This window comes from Hyla sarda, assembly GCF_029499605.1.
Source record: "Hyla sarda isolate aHylSar1 chromosome 1 unlocalized genomic scaffold, aHylSar1.hap1 SUPER_1_unloc_21, whole genome shotgun sequence".
NCBI lineage: Eukaryota > Metazoa > Chordata > Amphibia > Anura > Hylidae > Hyla > Hyla sarda.
The window spans coordinates 408,931-423,107 of NW_026607583.1; the positions used below are offsets into that span (position 1 = coordinate 408,931).

The 14,177-nt window shown below is 47.2% G+C and overlaps 1 protein-coding gene across 3 annotated transcripts; it reads left to right on the forward strand.

The window, feature by feature from the left end:
• Positions 1–10: 10 nt before the first annotated feature.
• Positions 11–13,652, forward strand: LOC130298109 (gastrula zinc finger protein XlCGF17.1-like). Of its 3 annotated transcripts, none has more exons than XM_056551001.1 (5): positions 11–379; positions 1,696–1,843; positions 2,046–2,225; positions 4,002–4,128; positions 12,603–13,652. In XM_056551001.1, the coding sequence occupies exons 2-5, from the start codon at positions 1,766–1,768 to the stop codon at positions 13,430–13,432; spliced, it is 1,215 nt and encodes a 404-aa protein (XP_056406976.1). In that variant the 5' UTR covers positions 11–379; positions 1,696–1,765; the 3' UTR covers positions 13,433–13,652. The 3 variants fall into 3 exon arrangements, with proteins under 3 accessions (XP_056406976.1, XP_056406977.1, XP_056406978.1); XM_056551002.1 differs by lacking the exon at positions 11–379 and adding an exon at positions 398–486; XM_056551003.1 differs by lacking the exon at positions 11–379 and having other exon boundaries at positions 1,782–1,917.
• Positions 13,653–14,177: the final 525 nt, after the last annotated feature.

Consider the following 14,177-nt stretch of genomic DNA (forward strand, 5'->3'; position numbering starts at 1 on the left):
GCAGGACTCTGCTGTCACATGACCATTGTCACAGGTCCTCAATCGCAATCTCTTCTATTCTGCACTGCTGAGCTCCGCCCACTCCTGTCACAAGATTCTCCCTAAAGGGTCCTTAAGCCACAGTCCCATCTATACTGCTAAAGTTTACTCCCAAATGTACTGGTCACATGATTGTGACATCATCACAGGTCCTACACCTCCAGCATGTAGCAGATACAGAGCAGGTCCTGCTGGGGCAGTCACTGCTGTTGTGTTGTGTGTGGAGATCTCTCAGAGAAGCAGCCCCTGATCATGTGACTCCTCCTCCTCCATGTGACTGATCACATGACGGTGACATCATCGCAGGTCCTGTGAGCACACGGCTCCTCTACAGATACAGGTAGGTGTGTGCGGTCACCATCAGATCAGGATTATTGGGGATGTTTATTATTAACCCTTAAGGACACAATATATATTTACATTCTCCGCCCCATATGGGACTTTGAGGTGAGCTCAGGAGCTATAAGCAGCCAGGACTCACCACTAATGATGCTCATCGCCATTAACCCTTTAGACTTCATGATCAAAGTCGATTGCAGGATCTAAAATGAGTTGTTGGGGGGCGGAGTCTAGATCAGCTGAGATGACGGCCGGAGGGCCCCTTACCGTGCTCTGTGCTCAGATCGGGGCTCTAAGTATACAGACACCTCCACAGCCTGTATAAGCCGAGCACCGATAACACTGATCACTATGGCAGAGCGTTATTCAGGGTTTGTAATAGAAGCCCCTCCCCTAATAGGTTTATATCCCATTTTTGTAATAAAATAATGTAGGTGGGCGTGGCTTAGACATGGCGCTGTGCGGTTGTTTCTCTAGGGAGCGCCGTGCCGACCAGCGGTTGTTTCCTGATTTCCTGCCTATACTGCCCCCAGGGGATGTCTGGATGGTGAAGGTATCAGGTCACTTACCTGCCCATCCTGTCACCTGGTCAGTCTCTTTTCTCCGGGTATCAGCCACTTCTTCCATACAGGACTATGTAAGCATCAGGTTTTTTAAGTTTCTCCCGCGCCCCTATTATTACTTAAGACAGTGTTTCCAAACCAGTGTGCCTCCAGCTGTTGTGAAACTACAACTCCCAGCATGCCCTGACAGCCAAATGCTGTAACAGCTGGAGGCACCCTGCTTGGGAAACACTGACTCCGGTGGTGGCCCAGACCCTGCGTGTGTAACGGTATATGATGCTCGGCCTCTGCTGTAGGTAATAGCAGGTTCTTCCGGGGGGACATATCACAATTCACATAAAATCCTGATGTAATTGTGATGTATATTGTGCCCCCTAGTGGACACATTTCAGTATTCTTCATTGGACAATGTCATATTGAATCCCTCTATTCTTCTCCCTGCTCTGATGAAGACGTTCTGAATACACCGCAGCCTCAGAGATTAGGAGAAATGGATTCACAACGTCTTCAGCAGAGCAGGGAGAGCGACCTCAGAAGACCTGGAGGACCAGAGCGCCACCACTGGACGGGAGAGGGGAGTGCGCTCTAGTCTCTTATTTTACAGCCCTCGGACAATGGATTTTGTTTTATAGAGAAATCTGAAAACTCCTATAATGTCTCCTCAGATGTTTCCCCAGATTATCTCCAGGAAATGGATTTTATTTCTCCATAGAATCTGGTGCGGTTTATCATCGTCTCCTCTTCTTCCCTTCAGGTTTCTCCAATCCAGGATCCTCTGCTGATATCTTCTATATAAGAGAATTCTCCTGGATGATCAATCAACCATGGAGAGAGACAGGAACAAGATGGCCGACAGGATCATAAACCTCACCCTACAGATACTCTTCCGGCTTACTGGAGAGGTGAGGGATTCTGGGAGTGATGTCACATGACTTCATTCTTATCTATGTAACAACAGATGGAAATGACTGAAGAGGTGAGGGATTCTGGGAGTGATGTCACATGACCTCATTCTTATCTATGTAATAACAGATGGATATGACTGGAGAGGTGAGGGATTCTGGGAATGTATGTAGTGATATTAATGTATCTCTCTATACACAGGATTACACAGTAGTGAAGAAGTCCTCTAGTGAGCGCTGTCGGGCCCCTGTGTGTGAAGGATGGGGAAGAACCCTGAGCCCAATCCCGGGGCCCCCACCTCACTCCCTGATACATGAGGAAATGGATGAACAGAAGATCCTAGAACTCATCAACAAGATGATGGAGCTGCTGACTGGAGAGGTGACCCTGCTGGGACATTATACAGTAATGGAGGGGTCTGGTGATGACTGGAGAGGTGACACTGCTGGGACATTATACAGTAATGGAGGGTCTGGTGATGACTGGAGAGGTGACCCTGCTGGGACATTATACAGTAATGGAGGGGTCTGGTGATGACTGGAGAGGTGACACTGCTGGGACATTATACAGTAATGGAGGGGTCTGGTGATGACTGGAGAGGTGACACTGCTGGGAATGCTGGGACATTATACAGTAATGGAGGGGTCTGGTGATGACTGGAGAGGTGACAATGCTGGGACATTATACAGTAATGGAGGGGTCTGGTGATGACTGGAGAGGTGACACTGCTGGGACATTATACAGTAATGGAGGGGTCTGGTGATGACTGGAGAGGTGACACTGCTGGGACATTATACAGTAATGGAGGGGTCTGGTGATGACTAGAGAGGTGACACTGCTGGGACATTATACAGTAATGGAGGGGTCTGGTGATGACTGGAGAGGTGACCCTGCTGGGACATTATACAGTAATGGAGGGGTCTGGTGATGACTGGAGAGGTGACACTGCTGGGACATTATACAGTAATGGAGGGGTCTAGTGATGACTGGAGAGGTGACACTGCTGGGACATTATACAGTAATGGAGGGGTCCGGTGATGACTGGAGAGGTGACACTGCTGGGAATGCTGGGACATTATATAGTAATGGAGGAGTCTGGTGATGACTGGAGAGGTGACACTGCTGGGACATTATACAGTAATGGAGGGGTGTGGTGATGACCGGAGAGGTGACACTGCTGGGACATTATACAGTAATGGAGGGGTCTGGTGATGACTGGAGAGGTGACACTGCTGGGACATTATACAGTAATGGAGGGGTCTGGTGATGACTGGAGAGGTGACACTGCTGGGACATTATACAGTAATGGAGGGGTCTGGTGATGACTGGAGAGGTGACACTGCTGGGACATTACACAGTAATGGAGGGGTCTGGTGATGACTGGAGAGGCGACACTGCTGGGACATTATACAGTAATGGAGGGGTCTGGTGATGACTGGAGAGGTGACACTGCTGGGACATTATACAGTAATGGAGGGGTCTGGTGATGACTGGAGAGGTGACACTGCTGGGACATTACACAGTAATGGAGGGGTCTGGTGATGACTGGAGAGGTGACACTGCTGGGACATTATACAGTAATGGAGGGGTCTGGTGATGACTGGAGAGGTGACACTGCTGGGACATTATACAGTAATGGAGGGGTCTGGTGATGACTGGAGAGGTGACACTGCTGGGACATTATACAGTAATGGAGGGGTCTGGTGATGACTGGAGAGGTGACACTGCGGGGACATTATACAGTAATGGAGGGGTCTGGTGATGACTGGAGAGGTGACACTGCTAGGACATTATACAGTAATGGAGGGGTCTGGTGATGACTGGAGAGGTGACACTGCTGGGAATGCTGGGACATTATACAGTAATGGAGGGGTCTGGTGATGACTGGAGAGGTGACACTGCTGGGACATTATACAGTAATGGAGGGGTCTGGTGATGACTGGAGAGGTGACACTGCTGGGAATGCTGGGACATTATACAGTAATGGAGGGGTCTGGTGATGACTGGAGAGGTGACACTGCTGGGAATGCTGGGACATTATACAGTAATGGAGGGGTCTGGTGATGACTGGAGAGGTGACACTGCTGGGAATGCTGGGACATTATACAGTAACACCACTGGAGGGGTCGGGGTGATGACTGTATCATTATGTGTCAGGTTCCTATAAGGTGTCAGGACGTGGCGGTCTATTTCTCCATGGAGGAGTGGGAGTATGTAGAAGGACACAAGGATCAGTACAAGGATCAGGTCATGATGAAGGATCAGCAGCCCCTCACATCACCAGGTAATAGACAAAATCAGTATGTTTAAAATCGCCCTATTTTTACCATCTCTACCTTTTTCTTTTTTTTTGTGTTCGAGACGGTATGAGGGCTCATTTCTTGCACCATGACCTGTAGTTTTTTTTAGTTCCACTTTTGTATATATTTGACTTTTTAGTCACTTTTTATAAATTTGAAAACATTTTTGGTGAATGTGATGGCACCATGTCATTCACCGTACGGCATCATTAACATTATGTTAACCTGTTGGGGACGGAGGGCATACCTGTACGCCCTTCGCCAACTCCCTTTCTATAATGGGGAGCCATGCGTCCTAGTGGGTCGGGCCCAGCCTCTAACAACGGCCAGAACCCGTGGCTAGTAGCGCGTGGGACTGATCGCGGTGCAACGCACTATTAACCCTGTAGACGCGGCGTTCAAAGTTGCCCCCAAAGTAGCCCTCTATGGGATAACAATGATCAGTATAAGAGATCAGTGTGTTCAGTGTTATAGTCTCCTATGGGATAACAATGATCAGTGTAAGAGATCAGTGTGTTCAGTGTTATAGTCCCCTATGGGATAGCAATGATCAGTATAAGAGATCAGTGTGTGCAGTGTTATAGTCTCCTATGGGATAATAATGATCAGTGTAAGACATCAGTGTGTGCAGTGTTATAGTTCCCTATGGGATAACAATGATCAGTTTAAGAGATCAGTGTGTGCAGTGTTATAGTCTCTTATGGGATAACAATGATCAGTATAAGAGATCATTGTGTGCAGTATTATAGTCTCCTATGAGATAACAATGATCATTATAAGAGATCAGTGTGTGCAGTGTTATAGTCCCCTATGGGATAACAATGATCAGTATAAGAGATCAGTGTGTGCAGTGTTATAGTCTCCTATGGGATAACAATGATCAGTATAAGAGATCAGTGTGTGCAGTGTTATAGTCTCCTATGGGAGCTTTAACGTTGCAAAAAAAAAGTGAAAAAAAAGTTAATAAAGATCATTTAACCCCTTCCCTAATAAAAGTTTGAATCAAGTTTGAAAAACCCAGTGTAAATAAAAATAAACATATGTGATGTCGCTGCGGCAGAAATTTCCGAATTATAAAAGGATATAGTTAAATAAACTGCACGGACAATGGCGTACGCGCAAAAAAAATTACAAAGTCCAAAATAGCATATTTTAGGTCATTTTTAATATGATGAAAAAATATGCACTCTGAGGCAGGAGAAGAAGCGCAGTTAGTTTACAGACAGCTCTAACGTCCTAGTGACACGAGTCGCATGTCACGTGAGCGCCGCGCTCTGAGGCAGGAGAAGAAGCGCAGTTAGTTTACAGACAGCTCTAACGTCCTAGTGACGCGAGTCGCATGTCACGTGAGCGCCGCGCTCTGAGGCAGGAGAAGAAGCGCAGTTAGCTTACAGACAGCTCTAACGTCCTAGTGACGCGAGTCACATGTCACGTGAGCGCCGCGCTCTGAGGCAGGAGAAGAAGCGCAGTTAGTTTACAGACAGCTCTAACGTCGTAGTGATGCAAGTCACATGTCACGTGAGCGCCGCGCTCTGAGGCAGGAGAAGAAGCGCAGTTAGTTTACAGACAGCTCTAATGTCCTAGTGACGCGAGTCACATGTCACGTGAGCGCCGCGCTCTGAGGCCGGAGAAGAAGCGCAGTTAGTTTACAGACAGCTCTAATGTCCTAGTGACGCGAGTCGCATGTCACGTGAGCGCCGCGCTCTGAGGCAGGAGAAGAAGCGCAGTTAGTTTACAGACAGCTCTAACGTCCTAGTGACGCGAGTCACATGTCACGTGAGCGCCGCGCTCTGAGGCCGGAGAAGAAGCGCAGTTAGTTTACAGACAGCTCTAACGTCCTAGTGACGCGAGTCACATGTCACGTGAGCGCCGCGCTCTGAGGCAGAAGAAGAAGCGCAGTTAGTTTACAGACAGCTCTAACGTCGTAGTGACGCGAGTCGCATGTCACGTGAGCGCCGCGCTCTGAGGCAGGAGAAGAAGCGCAGTTAGTTTACAGACAGCTCTAACGTCGTAGTGACGCGAGTCGCATGTCACGTGAGCGCCGCGCTCTGAGGCAGGAGAAGAAGCGCAGTTAGTTTACAGACAGCTCTAACGTCCTAGTGACGCGAGTCACATGTCACGTGAGCGCCGCGCTCTGAGGCAGGAGAAGAAGCGCAGTTAGTTTACAGACAGCTCTAACGTCCTAGTGACGCGAGTCACATGTCACGTGAGCGCCGCGCTCTGAGGCAGGAGAAGAAGCGCAGTTAGTTTACAGACAGCTCTAACGTCCTAGTGACGCGAGTCGCATGTCACGTGAGCGCCGCGCTCTGAGGCAGGAGAAGAAGCGCAGTTAGTTTACAGACAGCTCTAACGTCCTAGTGACGCGAGTCACATGTCACGTGAGCGCCGCGCTCTGAGGCAGGAGAAGAAGCGCAGTTAGTTTACAGACAGCTCTAACGTCGTAGTGATGCAAGTCACATGTCACGTGAGCGCCGCGCTCTGAGGCAGGAGAAGAAGCGCAGTTAGTTTACAGACAGCTCTAATGTCCTAGTGACGCGAGTCACATGTCACGTGAGCGCCGCGCTCTGAGGCCGGAGAAGAAGCGCAGTTAGTTTACAGACAGCTCTAATGTCCTAGTGACGCGAGTCGCATGTCACGTGAGCGCCGCGCTCTGAGGCAGGAGAAGAAGCGCAGTTAGTTTACAGACAGCTCTAACGTCCTAGTGACGCGAGTCACATGTCACGTGAGCGCCGCGCTCTGAGGCCGGAGAAGAAGCGCAGTTAGTTTACAGACAGCTCTAACGTCCTAGTGACGCGAGTCACATGTCACGTGAGCGCCGCGCTCTGAGGCAGAAGAAGAAGCGCAGTTAGTTTACAGACAGCTCTAACGTCGTAGTGACGCGAGTCGCATGTCACGTGAGCGCCGCGCTCTGAGGCAGGAGAAGAAGCGCAGTTAGTTTACAGACAGCTCTAACGTCGTAGTGACGCGAGTCGCATGTCACGTGAGCGCCGCGCTCTGAGGCAGGAGAAGAAGCGCAGTTAGTTTACAGACAGCTCTAACGTCCTAGTGACGCGAGTCACATGTCACGTGAGCGCCGCGCTCTGAGGCAGGAGAAGAAGCGCAGTTAGTTTACAGACAGCTCTAACGTCGTAGTGATGCAAGTCACATGTCACGTGAGCGCCGCGCTCTGAGGCAGGAGAAGAAGCGCAGTTAGTTTACAGACAGCTCTAACGTCCTAGTGACGCGAGTCACATGTCACGTGAGCGCCGCGCTCTGAGGCAGGAGAAGAAGCGCAGTTAGTTTACAGACAGCTCTAACGTCGTAGTGACGCGAGTCGCATGTCACGTGAGCGCCGCGCTCTGAGGCAGGAGAAGAAGCGCAGTTAGTTTACAGACAGCTCTAACGTCCTAGTGACGCGAGTCACATGTCACGTGAGCGCCGCGCTCTGAGGCAGGAGAAGAAGCGCAGTTAGTTTACAGACAGCTCTAACGTCCTAGTGACGCGAGTCACATGTCACGTGAGCGCCGCGCTCTGAGGCAGGAGAAGAAGCGCAGTTAGTTTACAGACAGCTCTAACGTCCTAGTGACGCGAGTCACATGTCACGTGAGCGCCGCGCTCTGAGGCAGGAGAAGAAGCGCAGTTAGTTTACAGACAGCTCTAACGTCCTAGTGACGCGAGTCACATGTCACGTGAGCGCCGCGCTCTGAGGCCGGAGAAGAAGCGCAGTTAGTTTACAGACAGCTCTAACGTCCTAGTGACGCGAGTCACATGTCACGTGAGCGCCGCGCTCTGAGGCAGGAGAAGAAGCGCAGTTAGTTTACAGACAGCTCTAACGTCCTAGTGACGCGAGTCACATGTCACGTGAGTGCCGCGCTCTGAGGCAGGAGAAGAAGCGCAGTTAGTTTACAGACAGCTCTAACGTCGTAGTGACGCGAGTCGCATGTCACGTGAGCGCCGCGCTCTGAGGCAGGAGAAGAAGCGCAGTTAGTTTACAGACAGCTCTAACGTCCTAGTGACGCGAGTCACATGTCACGTGAGCGCCGCGCTCTGAGGCAGGAGAAGAAGCGCAGTTAGTTTACAGACAGCTCTAACGTCCTAGTGACGCGAGTCACATGTCACGTGAGCGCCGCGCTCTGAGGCAGGAGAAGAAGCGCAGTTAGTTTACAGACAGCTCTAACGTCGTAGTGATGCAAGTCACATGTCACGTGAGCGCCGCGCTCTGAGGCCGGAGAAGAAGCGCAGTTAGTTTACAGACAGCTCTAATGTCCTAGTGACGCGAGTCGCATGTCACGTGAGCGCCGCGCTCTGAGGCAGGAGAAGAAGCGCAGTTAGTTTACAGACAGCTCTAACGTCCTAGTGACGCGAGTCACATGTCACGTGAGCGCCGCGCTCTGAGGCAGGAGAAGAAGCGCAGTTAGTTTACAGACAGCTCTAACGTCCTAGTGACGCGAGTCACATGTCACGTGAGCGCCGCGCTCTGAGGCAGGAGAAGAAGCGCAGTTAGTTTACAGACAGCTCTAACGTCGTAGTGATGCAAGTCACATGTCACGTGAGCGCCGCGCTCTGAGGCCGGAGAAGAAGCGCAGTTAGTTTACAGACAGCTCTAATGTCCTAGTGACGCGAGTCGCATGTCACGTGAGCGCCGCGCTCTGAGGCAGGAGAAGAAGCGCAGTTAGTTTACAGACAGCTCTAACGTCCTAGTGACGCGAGTCACATGTCACGTGAGCGCCGCGCTCTGAGGCAGGAGAAGAAGCGCAGTTAGTTTACAGACAGCTCTAACGTCCTAGTGACGCGAGTCACATGTCACGTGAGCGCCGCGCTCTGAGGCAGGAGAAGAAGCACAGTTAGTTTACAGACAGCTCTCATCTCCTAGTGACCGGCCTCAGAGCGCGGCGCTCACGTGACATGTGACTCGCGTCACTACGACGTTAGAGCTGTCTGTAAACTAACTGCGCTTCTTCTCCTGCCTCAGAGCGCGGCGCTCACGTGACATGTGACTCGCGTCACTAGGACGTTAGAGCTGTCTGTAAACTAACTGCGCTTCTTCTCCTGCCTCAGAGCGCGGCGCTCACGTGACATGTTACTCGCGTCACTAGGACGTTAGAGCTGTCTGTAAACTAACTGCGCTTCTTCTCCTGCCTCAGAGCGCGGCGCTCACGTGACATGTGACTCGTGTCACTAGGACGTTAGAGCTGTCTGTAAACTAACTGCGCTTCATCTCCTGCCTCAGAGCGCGGCGCTCACGTGACATGTGACTCGCGTCACTACGAAGTTAGAGCTGTCTGTAAACTAACTGCGCTTCTTCTCCTGCCTCAGAGCGCGGCGCTCACGTGATATGCGACTCGCGTCACTAGGACGTTAGAGCTGTCTGTAAACTAACTGCGCTTCTTCTCCTGCCTCAGAGCGCGGCGCTCACGTGACATGTGACTCGCGTCACTAGGACATTAGAGCTGTCTGTAAACTAACTGCGCTTCTTCTCCTGCCTCAGAGTGCGGCGCTCACGTGACATGTGACTCGCGTCACTAGGACGTTAGAGCTGTCTGTAAACTAACTGCGCTTCTTCTCCTGCCTCAGAGCGCGGCGCTCACGTGACATGCGACTCGCGTCACTACGACGTTAGAGCTGTCTGTAAACTAACTGCGCTTCTTCTCCTGCCTCAGAGCGCGGCGCTCACGTGACATGCGACTCACGTCACTAGGACGTTAGAGCTGTCTGTAAACTAACTGCGCTTCTTCTCCTGCCTCAGAGCGCAGCGCAGAGTTAGAATTCTGCTGGAAGGCCTCCGTGCCGCTGACAATCAGATCACAATCAGTGCCGCACTGTATCTGTATTGATCACGGCATCTGAGGGGTTAATGGCGGACATCAGTGCAATCTCTGCTCCGATACTCACGGTCATGTATAGGACACAAATGTACGTCCTGGTGCGCAAAGTCATGTGCATTTACGTCATGTGTCGTTAAAGGGTTAAAGTCCTTGTGTGCGCTGTTGTGTTTATTGTCCCTGTTGTCTCCATCTTATATAGTCAGCAGGATTTCCATGTAGACGACTAGAGGAATAATTTGGGATATTTCCCAGCACTTCTGTATTGCTGGGGGCTCTGAACCGCCTCGGCTGTCGTCTGATTTGTGCCCTATGGATTGTTCATTGCTGCTGGATGGGAGTGTGATGGGGTCCAGGAGTGGGGTGTATGTGACCTGAAGACCCTATATTATGTCTACATTAACTATTTATTATCCGGAGGACGGGGAGAAGGTTCCATGATGTCACATGCTGCACTTATAATGTTCTACTAAAAAGACTATAAATATGGGCGCAGTGTTTAACCCCTTAAGGACTCAGCGTTTTTCTGTTTTTGCATTTTCATTTTTTCCCTCATCATTTTCTAAAAATCATAACGCTTTCTATTCCATATTATGGCTTATTTTTTGCGCCACCAATTCTACTTTGCAGTGACATTAGTAATTTTATCAAAAAATCCAAGACGTAACGGAAAAAACAATTAATTGTGCGACAAAATTGAAGAAAATATTTCATTTTGTAAATTTTGGGGCCTTCCGTTTCAACGCACTGCACTTTTTGGTAAAAATGACACCTTATCATTATTCTGTAGGTCCATACGATTAAAATGATACCCTACTTATATAGGTTTGATTTTGTCGCACTTCTGGAAAAAAATCATAACTACATGCAGGAAAATGTATACGTTTAAAATTGTCATCTTCTGACCCCTATAACTTTTTTATTTTTCCGTGTACGGGACGGTATGAGGGCTCATTTTTTGCGCCGTCATCTGAAGTTTTTAGCGGTTCCATTTTTGCATTGATCTGACATTTTGATCGCTTTTTATTCCTTTTTTTATGATATAAAAAGTGACCAAAAATACACTATTTTGGACTTTGGAATTTTTTTGCGCGTCAGCCATTGACGATATATTTTTATAATTCGGACATTTCCGCACGCGGCGATACCACATATATTTATTTTTATTTACACAGTTTTTTTTATATAATTTTTTTTAGAAAAAAGGGGGGTGATTCAAACTTTTATTAGGGAAGGGGTTAAATGACCTTTATTAACTTTTTTTCCCACTTTTTTTGCAGTGTTGTAGGTCCCATAGGGGACTATAACACTGCACACACTGATCTCTTATACTGATCATTGTTATCCCATAGGAGACTATAACACTGCACACACTGATCTTTTACATTGATCATTGTTATCCCATAGGAGGCTATAACACTGCACACACTGATCTCTTATACTGATCATTATTATCCCATAGGAGACTATAACACTGCACACACTGATCTCTTATACTGATCTTTATTATCCCATAGGAGACTATAACACTGCACACACTGATCTCTTATACTGATCATTGTTATCCCATAGGGACCTATAACACTGCACACACTGATCTCTTATACTGATCATTATTATACCATAGGAGACTATAACACTGCACACACTGATCTCTTATACTGATCATTGTTATTCCATAGGGGGCTATAACACTGCACACACTGATGTCTTATACTGATCATTGTTATCCCATAGGAGACTATAACACTGCACACACTGATCTCTTATACTGATAATTGTTATCCCATAGGAGACTATAACACTGCACACACTGATCTCTTATACTGATTATTGTTATCCCATAGGAGACTATAACACTGCACACACTGATCTCTTATACTGATCATTGTTATCCCATAGGAGACTATAACACTGCACACACTGATCTCTTATACTGATCATTATTATCCCATAGGAGACTATAACACTGCACACACTGATCTCTTATACTGATCATTGTTATTCCATAGGGGGCTATAACACTGCACACACTGATCTCTTATACTGATCATTGTTATCCCATAGGAGACTATAACACTGCACACACTGATCTCTTATACTGATCATTGTTATCCCATAGGGGACTATAACACTGCACACACTGATCTCTTATACTGATCATTATTATCCCATAGGAGACTATAACACTGCACACACTGATCTCTTATACTGATCATTGTTATTCCATAAGGGGCTATAACACTGCACACACTGATCTCTTATACTGATTATTGTTATTCCATAAGGGGCTATAACACTGCACACACTGATCTCTTATACTGATCATTGTTATCCCATAGGAGACTATAACACTGCACACTCTGATCTCTTACACTGATCATTATTATCCCATAGGGGGCTATAGCACTGCACACACTGATCTTTTACCCTGATCCCTGCAAAGCCATAGCTTTGCATGGATCAGCATAATAGGGGGTTGCTTGCTCAAGCCTGTAGGAGCAAGGTAAGGGGGTCTCCGCTCACGTCCTAGCTGATCGAGACTATCGCGATAGTCGGGCGTACAGGTATGCCCTGGGTCCTTAAGAGGTTAAAGTTTTTATTGTTGTTTTTTTTCTTTTTTTACTTAAAATTAAAATCTGTGTTATTCTTGGCAGATAATTGTACCAGGAGATCAGAGGAGAATCTTATATCTTCAGATTATAAAGCAGATGATGATATCACACAAGATACATATGAAGAACATTCCATTATCCCAGATACACCCTCAGCCCTTCACAGCCAAGATCTGTCATCTCATCCTTATATACAGGTCCTGTCTTCTCAGTCATCACAGGATGTTCAGCAAAATAAAGGTCACAGAAGGGGTGCTGGACATCAAAGACATTGTGCAGGGAAGAAGCAATATTCATGTTCAGTATGTGGAAAATGTTTTACTTCTAAATCAAGTCTTGTTGAACATCAGAGAACTCACACAGGGGATAAACCATTTTTATGTTCAGAATGTGGAAAATGTTTTACTTTTAAATCACGGCTTGTTAGACATCAGAGAATTCACACAGGAGAGAAGCCATTTGTATGTTCAGAATGTGGAAAATATTTTACTCAGAAATCACATCTGTCTGAACATCAAAAAATTCATATTGGAGAGAAGCCATTTTCATGTTCAGAATGTGGAAAATGTTTTACCCAGAGATCACATCTGTCTGAACATCAAAAAATTCATATTGGAGAGAAGCCATTTTCATGTTCAGAATGTGAAAAATGTTTTACTCAGAGATCACATCTGTCTGAACATCAAAAAATTCATATTGGAGAGAAGCCATTTTTATGCTCAGAATGTGGAAAATGTTTAACTTCCAAATCATGGCTTGTTCAACATCAAAGAACCCACACAGGAGAGAAGCCATATTCATGTGCAGAATGTGGAAAATGTTTTACTCGAAAAGCAAGTCTTCTTATACACCAAAGAACGCACACAAAGTAGCCTTCTAACTTGTCAAATTGTACAAAAACTACAACATTGCAGTCAGTCACAAGAGAGATCACTTTAGAGCAATAAATTTACATGGGAAAAGTATTATTATTCCAGAAAATGTCTGATATACAAAATGCAAATAGAATCCAAATAACACATCTGTATATATGTCACCAGGTACTAGAATATTATATATATATAAATAATCTCCAAACAAATAAGAGAGAGAATGCGGCAGCTCACCAAAATCCTTCAGGCTTTATATCATGCGGGTGTACAGACAGGTGCAAATCACAGAGAAACGTCCCTTTCACACTGACTTGTACTTCTTCCGGCTCCGGGAGCAGGAAGAAGCACAAGTCAGTGTGAACCGGACGTTGCTCTGTGATTTGCACCTGTCTGTACACCCGCATGATATAAAGCCTGAAGGATTTTGTTGCGCTGTCGCATTCTCTCTCTTATTTGTTTGGAGTTGCATTAGTCTAAGGACTTTATTGCTGAGCACCACCAGATAGAGGCATTTATGAGCGGCCGTATTATTGCCATCGGAGAAGGGATTTGTATCACTCGCTGTGAATCCACAGTAGTGCCCGCTGAAAACTTCTCATTGTTACGAGTGTTTAATAAAGATTTACTTTTCAGACATAAAGTTTCTTATCCATTTATCTCTATAATTTTGTCTGCTGGGAAATAATCCCCCATAACAATGTAGAGATATGATGTGTCCGCTGCTCCTCATGGTGAAGACCCAACA